Source organism: Balearica regulorum, chromosome 17, assembly GCF_011004875.1.
Source record: "Balearica regulorum gibbericeps isolate bBalReg1 chromosome 17, bBalReg1.pri, whole genome shotgun sequence".
NCBI lineage: Eukaryota > Metazoa > Chordata > Aves > Gruiformes > Gruidae > Balearica > Balearica regulorum.
The window spans coordinates 1,988,680-2,003,783 of record NC_046200.1 but is presented as its reverse complement, the minus strand read 5'-3'; the positions used below and the strand labels follow the sequence as shown (position 1 = coordinate 2,003,783).

General features: G+C 52.9%; 1 protein-coding gene across 3 annotated transcripts in view; it reads right to left on the bottom strand.

The window, feature by feature from the left end:
• Positions 1 to 6,847: 6,847 nt before the first annotated feature.
• The window catches only part of SSH1 (slingshot protein phosphatase 1), a 36,384-nt gene continuing 28,127 nt past the window's right edge, over positions 6,848 to 15,104 (bottom strand). For all 3 annotated transcript variants that reach the window (XM_075770155.1, XM_075770156.1, XM_075770157.1), the window contains 6 exons: positions 14,084 to 14,212; positions 12,891 to 12,937; positions 11,433 to 11,579; positions 10,556 to 10,756; positions 8,991 to 9,621; positions 6,848 to 8,521 (listed from right to left, as the gene is read on the bottom strand). In XM_075770155.1, coding sequence (XP_075626270.1) covers positions 7,241 to 8,521; positions 8,991 to 9,621; positions 10,556 to 10,756; positions 11,433 to 11,579; positions 12,891 to 12,937; positions 14,084 to 14,212 — 2,436 coding nt within the window. In that variant the 3' untranslated portion in view covers positions 6,848 to 7,240. The remainder of the gene's footprint in view (positions 8,522 to 8,990; positions 9,622 to 10,555; positions 10,757 to 11,432; positions 11,580 to 12,890; positions 12,938 to 14,083; positions 14,213 to 15,104) is intronic.

Below are 15,104 nucleotides of genomic sequence, written 5' to 3'. Positions count from 1 at the left end.
AAGGGGAAGGAGCGAGGGATGACGGTTATCCCAGCCCTTATCAGCCCCAGAGCCAGCCAGGCCCCTCGCAGGGATAGTTTTTTATCAACGCATGTCGCAGAGCTGCTCTGCAGCGAGACAAAACACCATTTGTTACCCCTGGAAGTTTTACATCCCCGCTGAGGCTGCCCAAAACAAACACAACCGCTTCCCAGCAGGACCGGGGCCGGCAGCCGGGCTCCCGAGCCGAGCCAGGAGCAGGCGATGCTGCCTGCCGACGCCAGCGGTGCGGGGGGACCGCGCAGAACCGATCCCGCCAGGTAGTGAAATGCTGCAGCAAGATTTGCCGACAGCTGCGTGAGTGACAAATTGTAAAGCCAAGTCACCTCTCCGTGGGACAAACCACCAGACTCGGGCACCCTTGACATTGGCCTGATGACCTGATCAATAATTCAGGGTTGAGGCAGCGCCCTTGGTCCCCCATGCCAAAGCCAAATACATTCTAGGTTTCTCACAAACCGTCATGATTTGGAGATACTGTCTAGATTTTTTTTTTACTTGCCCTGACTGTAGAGCCCAGGGGCTGCTGTGGAAGCTGCACGGCTTGATCACGGTTTGCCCCGCTCTGCAGCGTTTTGCTCCGCTTTCCTGCGAGCTGCTTATTAAACACTCGGGAAAGTCTGACACGAGAGTAACGTGGTTTCAGCTCCTGAGCCGTCTGCATAAAAGGAAATGGCAGCTGCAGCAACGTCGCCACTGCCCCATCCTTCAAACCAGAGAGGAAGAGACTTTTAGGGAATATGCAACGTCCAGGGCGAGGGCCGAGGCTGGAGCAAACCCCACCGGCTCATCAGCTGCTCCCCAGCCGAGCAGGTCCCGGCTGAAGCAGCAGCTTCTCCTCTTTGCGGCAGTAGGCAGCTGGCGTTGAAGTGCAGCAGCAGCCCTTTGCATCCTTCCTGTTGCTTCTCTGCGTGCGTCGCTTTGTTCACTAAAACCAGCCCCACGCACCTGCCAAACCTTATCTTTTCCCCCCAGTAGCACCATTACAATATCTGCTCGCCACCCCTGCGGTCACCCAACCCCAGCACAAAACTGGGAAACGCTGGGAGGGAACCATCCTCCTCCCATCAGGGGCAAAAGAAGGGAGGCGGAGGGTCCTCGAGGAGATCAGCTCCTCCCTGATTACTGCTCGGGACCGCTTGCGGGCTCCTCCACCGGGCAGGCGAGGTGAGGGGCCCGGCCGGACCTCGCACCTTCCCACCGCCCCGGGTCCCAACCAGGAGGGCACCCAGTGCCAGGCTGCCCCTACCACGATCTGCCCACGGAGACTTCGTGCTCAGGCATCTCCTTTGGCCAGCGAGGCTATAAATAAATAAACCCTCCGATGGTCACCGGAGAGGACTTGCGTTGCTCCAGATGTTGCCTGGCTTTGCCATAGCAACATCACAACAGGATGTAACATTCAGCCCTAACAAGAACCGCTCTGTAAAGAACCGACTTTCAATCATAACAAGAACAAAAAAAGACACGCGGACTCACCAGCAGTCTCAGGGCACCCTCCGGCCATTTCACAGCCCGGCCTCTCTAACGAATACCCCCTCACAGGCAACTCCTGAGATACAAACCTGCACCAGCTACGGTGGGGAGATCTCCCTCTTTGGGGAGCCGGGAGCGCTCTTGTGAATCGGCCAAGGGAAGCGTGGGTTGAAGGAGCAAACATCTGACCCCAAACGGCCTCGGCTAAGGGACAGACGCTGCCCCGAGGACCTCAAAAAGCACGCTGCGGCGAGGAAGCTGTCGTGTCCCCAAACTGGAGCCTCTGGAGCTCCCAGCTCAGCACCTTTCCAGCTCTGCTGTGGCTCAGCACGGGACAGAGTTAACCCCAGGGTGTGAAAGCTGTACACACACATGTACACACACACACACACACGCACTCGCTCCCACTGTTTTCCTTCGCGTGTCATCACGTAAGCGCGTACGGGCAACTCTGGGAAAGCCTTGACAAAGCCAAGCGCTCGGTGCCGGCGTGACTCGGCCCGGGGTCTCTGTCCTTGATTGGGGGACTGTCAGATGCCGGTTCCAGCTCCGATGCGGCAGCTCCCGTGGCAGGTACCTGCCCACACAGCGACAGACCAGCTCAGCACCCTGCTCGCGCAGCTGGGGAAGAGCCACCTTTCCACTGGAGATGCTCTCAGGTGTAAGGAGGAGACCAAAACCCTCACAAACCCATCCCAGGGAGCCCAGGGCTCCGTCCTCCATCACCCACAGATTATTTTCCCAGCTGGTGAAGTGCCATCCACGCACGAGTCCCTGCGAAGCTGCGAGTGCCGCCCAGAAACGTGCCGGTGACAGGACGTGGCATCAGCCAACACGTGCCACGCACGGCTCCGGGGTGACACTCGGCTGCAAGGTGACAGGAAGATGTTCCCCAGCCCCACGCTCCCACACAGCGTATCGCTGCACCCTTATCACACCTGAATCAAACCCAGCCTCTGCCAAGGCTGTGGCAGGACTTAAATCACTTAATTCACCCCAAGGAGTTGGTGGCCTGAGCTCCGTGTGCACGAGTCGGAGCAGCGTGAAGTTATCGGCAAGTGCCGGTTCCCACCCCGGCCGGCCCCAGCCAGAAGGTTGCAGGTCCTGGGAGGCGATTGCCCTTCGCTGCGCTCCACTGACGGGTGACAGGCAGCTGCCAACTCCGAGCTGAATCAAGCCCCCTTCAAAAAAAACCCTAAAAAGCAAATATTTCTGGTGGGGGTTAAGAACTTTTTGAGGCAATTAACAATTGTGCCAAGGCTGGAGAGCATCCCCAGCCTGCGCTTTTGCTACCCTGCCAAGGTAAACGCTGACATGTTCCTCCCCGAAGCAGCAGCTCTGAGAGCAGGAACAATCCCCGGCAGTAACAAGACTCCTCGCAGGCACACAAGACAGATGCTCGCTGTTTGCCTTTAAAGGCAAAATTTGGCGAATGCCCGGGAAGGGCTGGTCCCACCTCGGGTGGATCCTGGGGCGGCAGCAGGATCGGCCCCGCGCAGAAGAGCCGCATCCCGGGATTTAGCTCCTCGGCTTTCACGCTGGGGATTTGCTCTTCGGCGCAGCGCGGGTCTGTGGGAACGAAGCGCCCACGTCGCTGCGGGAGCACCAAGCCCCTCTCCGAACAAGTACGTTTCCGTGTGCTGTGCAGGGAGGGCTCAGCACGGCGCAGGCGTCGCTTGCACACGCACGACCCGCTCCGCTGCCAACGTCCGCCCCGTGCCGGGGAACCGAGCTGCTCCTTAAACCCAGCCTGGGGTCTCTGTGGAGGCTAGGCAGAGAATTACAGATTTCAGTTCTACTCCTGCCTGTGGGAATTAAGTCTCTTTCTATTTCCCTCCCTTCTTGTCTTCGGGGCGACAGAAAACAGGACCCAAATAAAAGGGGAGCGCAGCCAGGACCGATGGGAAGAGATAAGACGGGGCAGGGGACCGCGGGAGCCAGGCAGCGGCTGCTGCTCCGATGATACGAGCCCGTCGCCTCCTTTTCTTTCCGTCCCCGCGGGGCCTGTTCCCCACGGCCAGGCTGATCCTTCCCCAACCTCCAAAAATGCTGCAAAGCTCATTTGTAAAAGGAAAACAAAAAAGTTTATTTTTTTTCTCACAAGAAGCACATAAAATATACAGTACATTTTTACAAACAAAAGTAAAAAAAAGTGCGTTATGCATCCCCTACCCCAAACGTACAGTACAAAAGATACTGCATATTTAAATATAAAACCAGAATTAAGAAATACCATGAAATAAAAGGAATATTGTTATCACAGAGTACAGCAATGCACGGGAACAGCTACACGTTACTCACCCACCCCTCCTCTCTGCGCCTGCGGTCACGGTCTGAGCGGGACGGTCTGCGCCCACCGGGTCGGGGGCTGGTTCCCCGGCAGAGAGCGGGCGATGGCGGGACAGGACAGAGCCAGACACCACCTTCACGGACAGGACACCACGGCTATTGCTATCACACAGACCCACAAAGCCTGGACTGGAAATAAGGTGCATTTCGGGTTTTCTGGCAGGATGGGACTAGGTTTGGATTCACACCCGGCAATCCGCTGAGCGAAGCGCGGCTGGGCATCGACGGGACGGCTCCCGGACATCCCCCCATCCGCGTTTCTGCAGCAATGCATAGATAAATGGGGGCACCGGGAGCTGCAGCCGACACGGCGGTGGCTGATCGCAGCCCTTTGGTTTTGCCGTGTACAGAGCAGAAGGGAAGTGGTTAGCAGCGCTGCGCTCAGCGGGACGGGAGGTCGATATGCAGAAGTAGTAACGGTCTCGCTGCCACCGGAAACACCAAAAGCACCAAAAAAAAAAAACCCCACCACCAAACCCAACAGCAGAGTTTAACAGCTCAGCATAAATACACAGTATTTGTAAACTATTATTAAGGCACTCAATTGTAAAAGAACAATTACAATACGTGGGAGAGGACAAACACATCTACCTTCTCATGCAACAAATCTAATGAAGTCTGCAAGCATCATAGGTTTGGCTACAAAAACCTTGGAAATGGCACACTAGTGCTTCTAGCGCACGTTGGCTTCGAGACCGACTCCCACCAAACCACGTCTCTATCCCGACAGCATCGTGACGATGCAGCGACGGAGCCCTGAGCCCGATGAGCAAAGCGGTGGGGCTGGTCCAGCGAGAGCCGAGTCCGAACGACAGGCAGGGTGGAAGGTGGTTGGCGCCGAGCTACGGCCCGGGAAAGCAGGGGTTCGTACGCAGCAGAACTCGGCAGGCACTCAAAACAGGAAGGAAATATATACGTCTCCTTGCATCAGTTAACGGAATTTTTCTGAATTTATTCAAATCTGACCCCCTCGCTTCTTCCCTTGGCCAGGCAGCAATGGGAAGCGTCTGCAGCGCTGAATATAGGAAATTTATTGCAGTAGATCTGGACCTGCATGTGCACCCACGGTATGCTGACGGGGCAGAGGGGATTTCAGGCCTCCTCTAGGCACGACCTCGCGTTTTCTCAGCCCTAAGCCACAGAGACTTGTGCACATTTTCCAGGGTCCCCTCACGCAGCAGCTTTTGCTTCAGAACAGCTTTTGTGGGTGAAACGGGAAGCGTGCCTTAAGCTAAAAGTGTACATCACATTTAAGACTCTTTAAGGAGGGACATTTATTTACTGATTGCCAGTCCCTACAATTCCTCACACTTAATATAAAAACGTGGGGTCATATGCTCAAGGAAAAACATGTAAAGTCTGGGCTTTTCGGACAGTAAAACACACGGCTCCCTTTCTCAAGGCAGTGGCTTTGCGGTTAATAACAGACTCGGAACGATTGCTCGCAGCCCTGCTCTCACCCCCACCTCAGGGAGGGGATTTTTAAGAACGGCTTTCGATGGAGATGATAAAATGCAGGAGAGCTCGCACTCGCAGCCTGGTTGCTAAACAAGCAAATCCATCCGTTTGCCATCGCTGACCCCCAAGGTCTGTTTTGACCCCCGAGCCTGCTTCACGATACGCCCCGACCGAAGGCACAAGCAGCCAGCACGGTTTCAGATGGGACTCGGAGAGCACCAAGGTTTGGAGCACATCCCCTACACACTGCTCAAACTCTTCCCTCCTGACGTGGCCAGCACACCTCGCAGTTCTCGGCCTGGCTGGCTGCCCAAAATATTCGAAGAAAACGTGTATTTCATACAGCACCAGTGGACTCTGCGTTTCAAGCAGCTCGCTCAGCAGGGCAGCAAGAGGAGCAGCATGCGGTAAGGCTGGTCTGAGCCCGGTCCCCGGGAGCCAACCTCCGGCGTGGGAAGGGACGCACTTCCTCGGCTGCGATTGCTGCTGAGCACGCAGCACCACGGGCGCCTCGCCCCGGTGTCCTCCCTGCAGGTCACGCCAGCTTTCCTCCAAAGGATCTCACCCACGCCGCCAACAGCCCTCTCTCCTTGGAGCGAGCCCGTATTTCTGTTTGAGCGCTCGCCCCAGGAGCGGGATTTACGCCTCTGTCAGCCCTGGCAGGAGGCTGCTGCAGCCCTGCAAGAGCTGGGACACGTACACCCCGGCTCCCCGCTCCGGGGCCGCCCGGCCTCCTGTCACCCAGCACAAATAACCCCTTGGGCTTCGACACCGGCTTCCCAGGCTGCCGGCAAACCAAGGACGTAGGAACCGTTCTACCAAACCCAACAGCGATAATCAGAGAAGACCCACGCTCGCCTACTGCCTACGGGGATTTCGCACGCGTGGGGCACCAGGAGAGCCGTCCCTCTTGGGCCATCTCGCCAGCACGGTGTGCCGCCGACAGCCCGATGAAGAAGGGTCCCCAACACAGGATCCACGACACCGACACAGCGTTACACAAAGCTTCACTAGGGTCCACGGTCACTTACTGGCCAGGCTCGTCATGAGTACTGGGACATTACAAACCACGACGACAGCAAAAACACCCAAAGAACAAGACTCCTCCGCAGGGGAGCGTAAGCCTGCGACAGCGGCACGGCCTGGGTGTCACACGAGACTATGACAATTCACCCGGTCACACAGCGAAGACGGACGAAGCCGGCGGGTCACACAGTCAACACGAACACAGCTTGACACTCCTTCACTTCACAGCTAGGTCACTCGGTGCGGGAAAGCCCCTGGCTCCATACTCCTCCAGGCTTTTACAGTTAAGGGAATACCTTCAAACAACGGTAAATATTGTGGGGAAAGCCTTTTTTTTTAAAAAAACAAACCCAACCAGCAAACAACAAACCAAGACGAAACATCAGCAAGAACAGAGGTAGTGTTCATGTCACCATTTTAAGGATTTTTCCACAAGTGCCCTGTTTTAACTAGAGACATGTGCTTGTTCTGTAAAAAAAAAAAAAGAAGTCATGACTAATTATTTTGTTGAGTCTTTGAAACAGATTATTTCAGCATTTTATATATATAGATAGATAAACAGATACAAATATCTATCTATATATACACACACACACAGAAACACATTATTATACTTGGCAAACAGTACTAGGAATAGCATCCTGCAGGACAACAGGCAAGTCACACACAAAGTCCTCTTCTAAGCCATGCAATACATTTTATTTTCCCTCGTGCCATTCATCATGACCCATTATGGGTTTTTTATTTTTTCTCCCCACTTAGAGTACAAGGAGGGGAAAAGGAGGTGGCATCAGATGAACTACAGCAAGTCAGATGATAAAACTGCATCGGTGCAACGAATAAGTGCCGTAAAAAACCAGGAATCCACCCCCCGCTCCTCCCACAGAAGGCATCAACTTTTGCCCATCCAAAGCGTGCTCTTCAAGTTTCCGACCGCTGGCTTCGCTGCCAGTTTGGAGGTGACGTCTGCACTCCTCAGCGTGGATTGTGGCTCACAGAGCACGGAAGACTCGCTCGAAACGGCCTCTTTGGAGTCCGTTATGGTTGACACATCCATGTCACTCGATAAGTCCTCAGAGGACAAGTTAAGACATCCTAGCTTGGCGAGAGAATTGGACCTTTTCAGAGGAGAAGACACAGTCAAGCCAGCCAGGCGCAGCCTGGTCTCAATTTCCTGAGTTCGCTGCTTCACCAGGCCGGGCTTGCCCCGCACGCTGTGGATGCTGTCGCTGCTGGAGCTACGCGTCAGGTTGGAGCTCCGGGAGGAGGACGGGGTGTAGCAGATGGTCTTCAGGAAGTCCTTGGTGAAACTGCTCGTGTGCTCCAGCCGACACATGACAGGCGTGGAGGTTTTCTGAGAGATCCCCTCCAAGACACGTTTCACCTCTAACTTCTCCACGTCGTTCTCTGCATCTTCGGGTATCAGCGGTGCGGGTCGCAGAAGAGGTACGAGGCCGTGATGTGAAATCAAATCCTCGCTTTCCTCCACAATGCCGGAGTCGGCTCTGCTCAGGGGGCTCTCTCTGAGCAGCGACGAGGCGTCCGACGGCAGGCTCTTCAACCGCTCCAGCTCTTTGGTATGCTTCCTGACCAAGCCTGCTTTCTGCAGCTGAATGAGAGACTCCTGATGCTGCATCAAGTAACTGTTTGCACTTGACTTTTCCAAGTCTTTGCTGAACAACAAATACTTCAGATCCTTGGTAGGTTTGCTCTCTCTTCTGGCCAGAGAGTCCTCTTTTACCACTTCTACGTTAAGGAGGCTCTTGTCACAGTGTGAGTTTCTCCTGGGCAGCAGAGTTTTGACCGGGGTTTTTGGTGCGTCTTTTCCTTTTTCCAAAATGCTGCAGTGTTGATCAAGCGATTTGCAAGCGGCAGCCTCCAAAGCACCAGCTCCTGCCGACAGAGGAAGCGCAGCCTCGTTATTTTTAGTTCTGATTGCTTCCTCTGAGTGCACCTTGCTGGGCAGGTGGTCCACCAGGTTGGAATTGATGTGGGAGAGGAGGGCCGGCTGCGTGCAGATGGTGGTGGTGCTGCGACGTGCAGTGCCGGGGTTCAGCTTTTCGCACTGCTCCCCAAAGGAGTCAGGAGACAAACTAGCCGAGGAATACATGCAGTCAGCGCAAGACTGATAGGAAGGCTTGACCTTACTGAGGATCCCAAATACGGCATCATGCTGCAAAAAAGAAAACAGGAACAGATAAATGTGCACAGAACAAGACGTCAGCGATAAGCAGAGCAAGAGGCACAGACCACAAGATATTTTTTACAGCCACGCAGATTTGAAATGAAGCCCCTTTCCACTTCTCTTAAGGCCCTGCAGCAGGAACAAAAGCCACGTATGTTCTCAGCAGAGAGTATCTTCAATGGAAGAATACCTACCGTTTCAAGCGACGGTCATGCAAGCAAGTTGCCCAAAGCAGTTTACAGGGCACTCACATGTGTGCGCTCTCTCTCTGGCATCTAAATCCATAGCTTGGGCAAGCAAAGCCATGTTCAGAAGCACTTCGAAAAGGAAGCAGCTCATCATGGAATGAAAGGCTTTATCCAAGTCAAATGAAACTGTGCTATGAAGATGAGAAGAGCAGTTTCACTTGCAGTAGAGTCAGCCATGCTAATCACCTACAGGTCAACTCCATACGCACCTCAAAATCCTCTGGGCAACTCCTTTTGCTGTTGTTGTTATTCAAGTTCTCTCTATTAAGCCTGCTCTCCTCCTTGTGCGTGGACAAACGCCGTTTCCACTTCTCCATCGGATTTTCCTCCCTGACACCGTCCTCCCCTGGGTCCCTGGGGCCCAGCACTATCCTTCCCTTCCTGGGGCTGAAGTTCAGTTTCTTCTTCACCTCTTTCTCACTGAAACTGCTCAGCTCCGCCAGCGGCTCTGCAGTCTCCAGGGCTTTTGCCGTCTCCAGCAGCCTCCCCTCCGACGGTGCAGACGGGGACTGTCCCACCAGCGAGGCAGCGCGCTCCGCAAGCGCATCCCGCTCCAGCTCCTCCACGTGGAAAAAGCCCTCCCTGTCACTGGGAATCTTGTTCTCCAGCAGCGTGTCCGAGAGGCGACGGAAGCAGTAATTGAACCCCACAGACACCTCTGTGCCAGCGCGGTTGTCCAGATACGCTGACTGCGAAGGCGTGTCCAGGTCAGCCAGGCGGTTTTCTAGGTCGATGTCTAAGCTCTCGAGTAAGAAGTCGCCCGACGCCGTGGTGCCGTCTGTGTTCTGGGGTAGGTTGCTCTCTGCCTGCTGCTTCCACAGCTTATTGTGGCGTTGCTTGCTGGGGGAAGGACAAAGACACCAGTGACTGCTGCTGAACCGCAGGATGCTCAGTTCAGGAACATTCGTCCCCTTCCACACCCTGGAACTGAAAGGCTGAACAGCAGGTCCAGCCTGGCAGTCTCACTTGGGCAAAACCACCTCTAATCAGGATTTTGTCCCTCCCGGCTGCCCGCTCCAGAGTCCCCATGGCCCCGACTCAGGGCAGAGCCCTGCACCGCACCCACGATGGGAACAGCCCATGGGCAGAGTCCCTCCGGGCAGAGGGGCACAGAGCCCTCCGTCAGAGCCGAACACTCCCAACCGACATCCCCGCACGTCTCATGGCACAGCTCCTGCTGAACCAGAGCGAAAAGTTTTCCTCCTCTTCCCCCAGTAGAGCAGAGGCCAAGCAGAGCATGCAGAAACCCTCAGTAGATACTACAGTGCTTGCAATGACAAAGACTTGTGATTGGCATGGTCACCCAGAACTGCAAACAATTTCTCTCCAACACTGCCTGAGCTCAGTTCTGCCTCATAAAACAAGAACAATGTTTTGCTGAACAGTACTGGCTGCCGAGAAACACGAACATGCTTCCCAAACGCAGAGAAACCCTCACTGAATTAAACCAGAGCAGATCTCCCTAGAAGACAGCTAATTTCCATCCAGGGAGGCCTGGCATGCAAAAGGTTTAGAAAAACACAATTAGCTCAGGCTTCTGCAGCTGCCCTGCTGCAGAGGACCCTTCAGAGCACAGCACCACGCACGCTCTGCCACCGACTTTAAGCACGACACGCGGGTGCGCGAGATGAACCTTGTTCGGCAGAAGAACCCATTGCCTGCACAGAACTTCTTGGAGATCGATTAATATTTTGTGATACAAAACCACGAGGTTGCCTACAATTAGCTCCTTTGTTTCCCGCAAGTCACCTTTCCGTTCATCCCGTCGCCTTACCTCGCATCTAAAATGCCTTCGTATTCCAAAAGCTGTCTCATGAAGCCTGCGTTTGGTCTTGCAATGCTGCGTTTTTGCTTCACATAATTATACGCCTTTTCCAGCGACCAGCCAAATTCCTTCATCGCATAAGCTATAACAGTGGACGCTGAGCGGCTCACACCCATTTTGCAGTGCACCAGGCACTTGGAGTGATTCTTCCTGCAGAAGGACAAACAGAAAAATGCGTCTCATGTTTCTGGTTACGGTTACCTGGCGGAGGGACGGCACTTTGTTCCCCTGACCACCCTAACGCCATGGCTCAGTAGGTGAGAAATGTTTTGGATTAAGCGGGCCATGAGAAGAATCTCTCTCCAGAAAAATCAGGAGTTAGAGCTTCAGTCACACTGCCATTTCAGAGACCCCCCACGAAGCCTCCTGCCCGCCTGAGCCTTTGGATACAGGGATAAGCAGGAACAACCCGAGTGTCAAAGCCCAGCAGAGTCTGATGAGCTCTGTCACCACCTCTTGTCTGCAGACACAGCCGGGACTAGCTCAGCACGCACACGTGCTGGAGTGTTTCCAGAACTTCTTGAGAAGAGGAAATGTCCTCATTTCCTTTTGGAAGCAAAACAAAATAATAATAATAAAAAAAACCACCATCGACTAGGAACAGGTTAATGTCAGCACAGGAAGAGACAAGGTACGGGGAAGTTCCAGGGACACAGAAAACTCCTGGTAACGGCAGCAGCGCAACGGCCCCGTTGCCTCCTTCGGTGGTGGGGGGGCTTCAGGGAGGGCCCCGCTCCGTGCTGGATGAAACACGCAGGGCCCGGTGTCAGACCCCGCGGCTCAGACGTGCTCTCTCACACCAAGTCGTGTCTCCCAGCCCACTTACTTGGCCTTATTTATAAAGTGGTACGCCTCGTTCCAGTGAGCCAGGAGGTCTGTCGTCTCCTCGTCATACACTCGGATATTGTGATAGGCGAACAAACCGGGGAAAAAATTATCAATTTCTCTTGTCACATTCAAAATGTAGTCAATGCTGTGGAGAACGAAAAGAGAAATCAACCGCCATGGGAAAGGGAACTGACACACGTTGTGAATTCCGCAAAACCTGACACAACACAAACTGTAAAGTTTTATCTACAGCCCTGATGCCGAAGCCCTGGGACACCCGGTGACGCGGGTCACGCTCGCGATGCACGGCGCCTGTCCATTCACCCATCTCTCACCACCAGCGCATCCCATCCAAAGCATCAAAAGACCTCGGGCACAGGCAGAAGTTTGTTTTACCCCATCTGCCGAGGGTAACCTAATCAGAAACTCCTCCGTGCGCCGCACACGGCTTCTGGGACGCTGAAAAGTGTGTCGGCTGCAGGGGCTTCATCTGGGCAAGAGCTGGGAACAAGAGCCCAGGAAGCACAATTTTCAACTGCAGGCTTTAGCTGCAAAACCATCCTTTGCTCTTCTTTCTGACCAAAACCATGAAATGAGAGTCACACGGTATCTCTCGATTCCTGCCAAATATTACAGCAAGAATTACAATATACCCGGGGAGAATGAATGCCTGTACTGACTTACTACCTCGTATCATTCAGACAAATCAAGGACACAGGATATTTGTTTCAGAATTTGTCCAGCTTAGAATTTTAGACAAGATGCCTTCCCCGCAGATCAAAAGTATGACGGCTGATTTACTTGTTCAAAGATGTTCAGACATCTGTTCCCAAGGACTCCAAATTAAACGTTTTTAGTCATGCTGTTGAGCAATATTTTTCAGTTTCTCACATCAGGGTCGGTGTATGCCTTGGGCAAGCAGCAAATATTTATATGCAAAATTCTCACTCGTCCAAAAAAGCGTGAAAGTACATCAAGCCAAGCGGTGATGAGAGTGTGGTGAAAGATGGTCCTGCAGCTGCCTGTCTGGGCAGGTGAGGTGGAGATTGCTCACCCACAGGATGTTCTGCTCCATTTAGAGTTTTTTTCCTAAGCTTAGCGCTGTAATATTTGCTCTTCTGCAGCCCGCAGGAATTCACACCTGACACAACAAGACGCATGGCCATTTCACGCTCAGCTGCTACACATTCGGGGGGTTTCGGGGATCTTGATGTACTTCACAAACGCGGAGTTTTGTTATTTCCGCTCTACATGTTATTGATGGAAACGAGGTAGGAAACATTTCTCGACCCAGGTCCTGACGGTAAGTTACCCACAACGCTGGGAATGGGCCCAAACTCATCCCTACAGCCTAAAACGTCAAATGTCGTCTCAAGAGACGGGAATGTAAGTTAAAGGCAAACGACTGGAGGTTTCAGAGAGTCTAAGGCTGGTGCTTGAAAGGTGCAGTACTCACCCCGAGCCCTGCAGCTCCTCGAGGTTGGAGGCATTCCACTCAGACCCCTGCAACAGCCAGAAAATACACATTTCAAAGGAGACTGAGACCCTCCCTCTTCCCTAAGGTTCTGCAATCCCCCGGCCTCCCTGAAATATTGGCAATAGCCTCCAAAATAGGGATATGGCACCAGGGTGGCCAGCAGAGAGATGTCCTGTCCTGGACAGGCAGGGACCTCCTGAAGGAGGGGACAAGGGCACGACGTCCTCGCCTCGGGAGTTAGTTCTGGGCCAGCGTGTGACAGAGCTCACCCCAAATCACTGCCTCGGCCGCTCTGGAGTTTTAACCACAAATAGCGCGGGGAAACAAAATGATTACGTGTGGTATGACTGGGATCACGGGTACATGACAAGCGAGGCAAAGCCTGAAAGTTATGGGGGTGGTTACACCTTGAATCCCCTCCCATACTTGCAAACCAGAAAGCTAAAAAGGCTTTAAATAGCAGGTTTTGCCCTCAAACATGAGCACTTCCTCTGAATCTCTCCAGACAAAAAAAAAAAGACCCCAGTATAACGGGCACAACTGTGTTCATCTCAAGCAAGTCTTTGTTCCAGATGGCAGTGCCTGGTTTTGCTTGGAGTACCATCTAGTGGCAAAGGATCAGACGAGACACACGCCGTTCTTTTGCTTTTGCAGAAGCTGGAACAACCCATCGCCTCCAGCCTCATTCTTCACACTGTTCTGGCCGTGCCTCCAGAACCTCACAGGCTCAATCGAGAAAAACGCCACAGTGACCCTAATCAGACTCAAAGAGCAAACGGCCGTCACGCCGGGGCAGCGTCCACAGCCAGAACTTTTGTCTTTAAAGAAAAATCTCTGTTGCTAGAAATAGAAAATGAACGTGCATAGAAAGAACTTGAGCTATGCCATGGTATGTCCCGAAACAGGATCAACCTGCCAGGAAAGAACCATTACATCAAGTGCCAGAAACAAGAATGTAGCTAGAAAAAAGGGCCCCTCTGCTGCGGGCCTTTACAGGCAACGGAGGTCCTGGAGTGAGCCTGCACAAGGGGCAGGATAGCGGGCTGTGCCTCTTGCTCATGCTGCACAAGTCAGCCCTGACACCAAATCCCGCTTCCCCCGAGCCCGGCGACTGGTCAGCTCACTCCCACTGAGCCTCCTGCTATTCTGGAGCTCCTAACGTGGCAGCTTACCAGGTATAAATGATCGAAAATCAGGGATGGTTTGTCCATCTGACCCAGGATAAGCAGCATTTCATTGTCTATAAATTCCTTGAATTCTTTCAAGTTGCAATTCATGTGCTTCTCCAGCTCGTTTCGTATCTGCAGAGCAGAAAACAAAGGATGCCACCTAGAATCATGGCTGTTCAATAGAAACGTTTGTTGGCACTCCTCCGCAAAACACTTTTTCTGTCCTTCATTAAAAACAGCAAGAGAGATTCGACCTTTTGCAGACAAGGAACCTCACCACGTGGCATCTCTCCAAGCATCCTAGGCCCCCAGATTTAAGGTCTGTAAATAAAGCTTCAGACAACATCTGAGTACAAAAAGATATATTTTGGGGTATCTGCTTCTTAAAAATAACTCAAGAGAGAAAACCCAAGACCTTGGAGAGCAGCTAGCAAATAAACTTGAAAGTCATTAGAAGCAAGGAGTGACTAATGGCAGCAGCATTGTTGAAGAGAGGTTTCCAGTACTCTCCCATTTTAAAACGCCAGGATGCAGACTTCTCGCCGCACCTCAGCTTCAGGACGGTGCAATGCAAAGCAGCGCAACTTCGTTTAACCCACCATGGAAAAGGGTTACAGCAAAAATCAAAGCATCCTGACTGCACCCAGAGTTAAGAACACGTACACAGACAGATGAGTTCTCAGCTTAGGTCTACAACTTGCAACGCTGCTGTTACACGAGAGTGTATCCGAAGCCTTTGGTGCTAAGCTCTAGGAAGGAAAGCTCTGCACGTTAATAGCCTCCCTTGAAAAAGAAACAACACCCCAACCCAAAAAGAACTATTTCCATTTGCTCCGAGTATGTCTGCACTGCGGCTGGATGTATTTACACCAGCCTGAGGGATGGATCCAAACTAGCTTTAGCCTCCACTTGTGATTTTCCATCCATAAACTCACTAGCAAAATGTTGTCTGCAAGCCCCTCTGACGTTTGTTCAGGAGCTAAGAAAATAAAAAGAGCAGAGCCTTTAGGGAATAGCTGGAAAT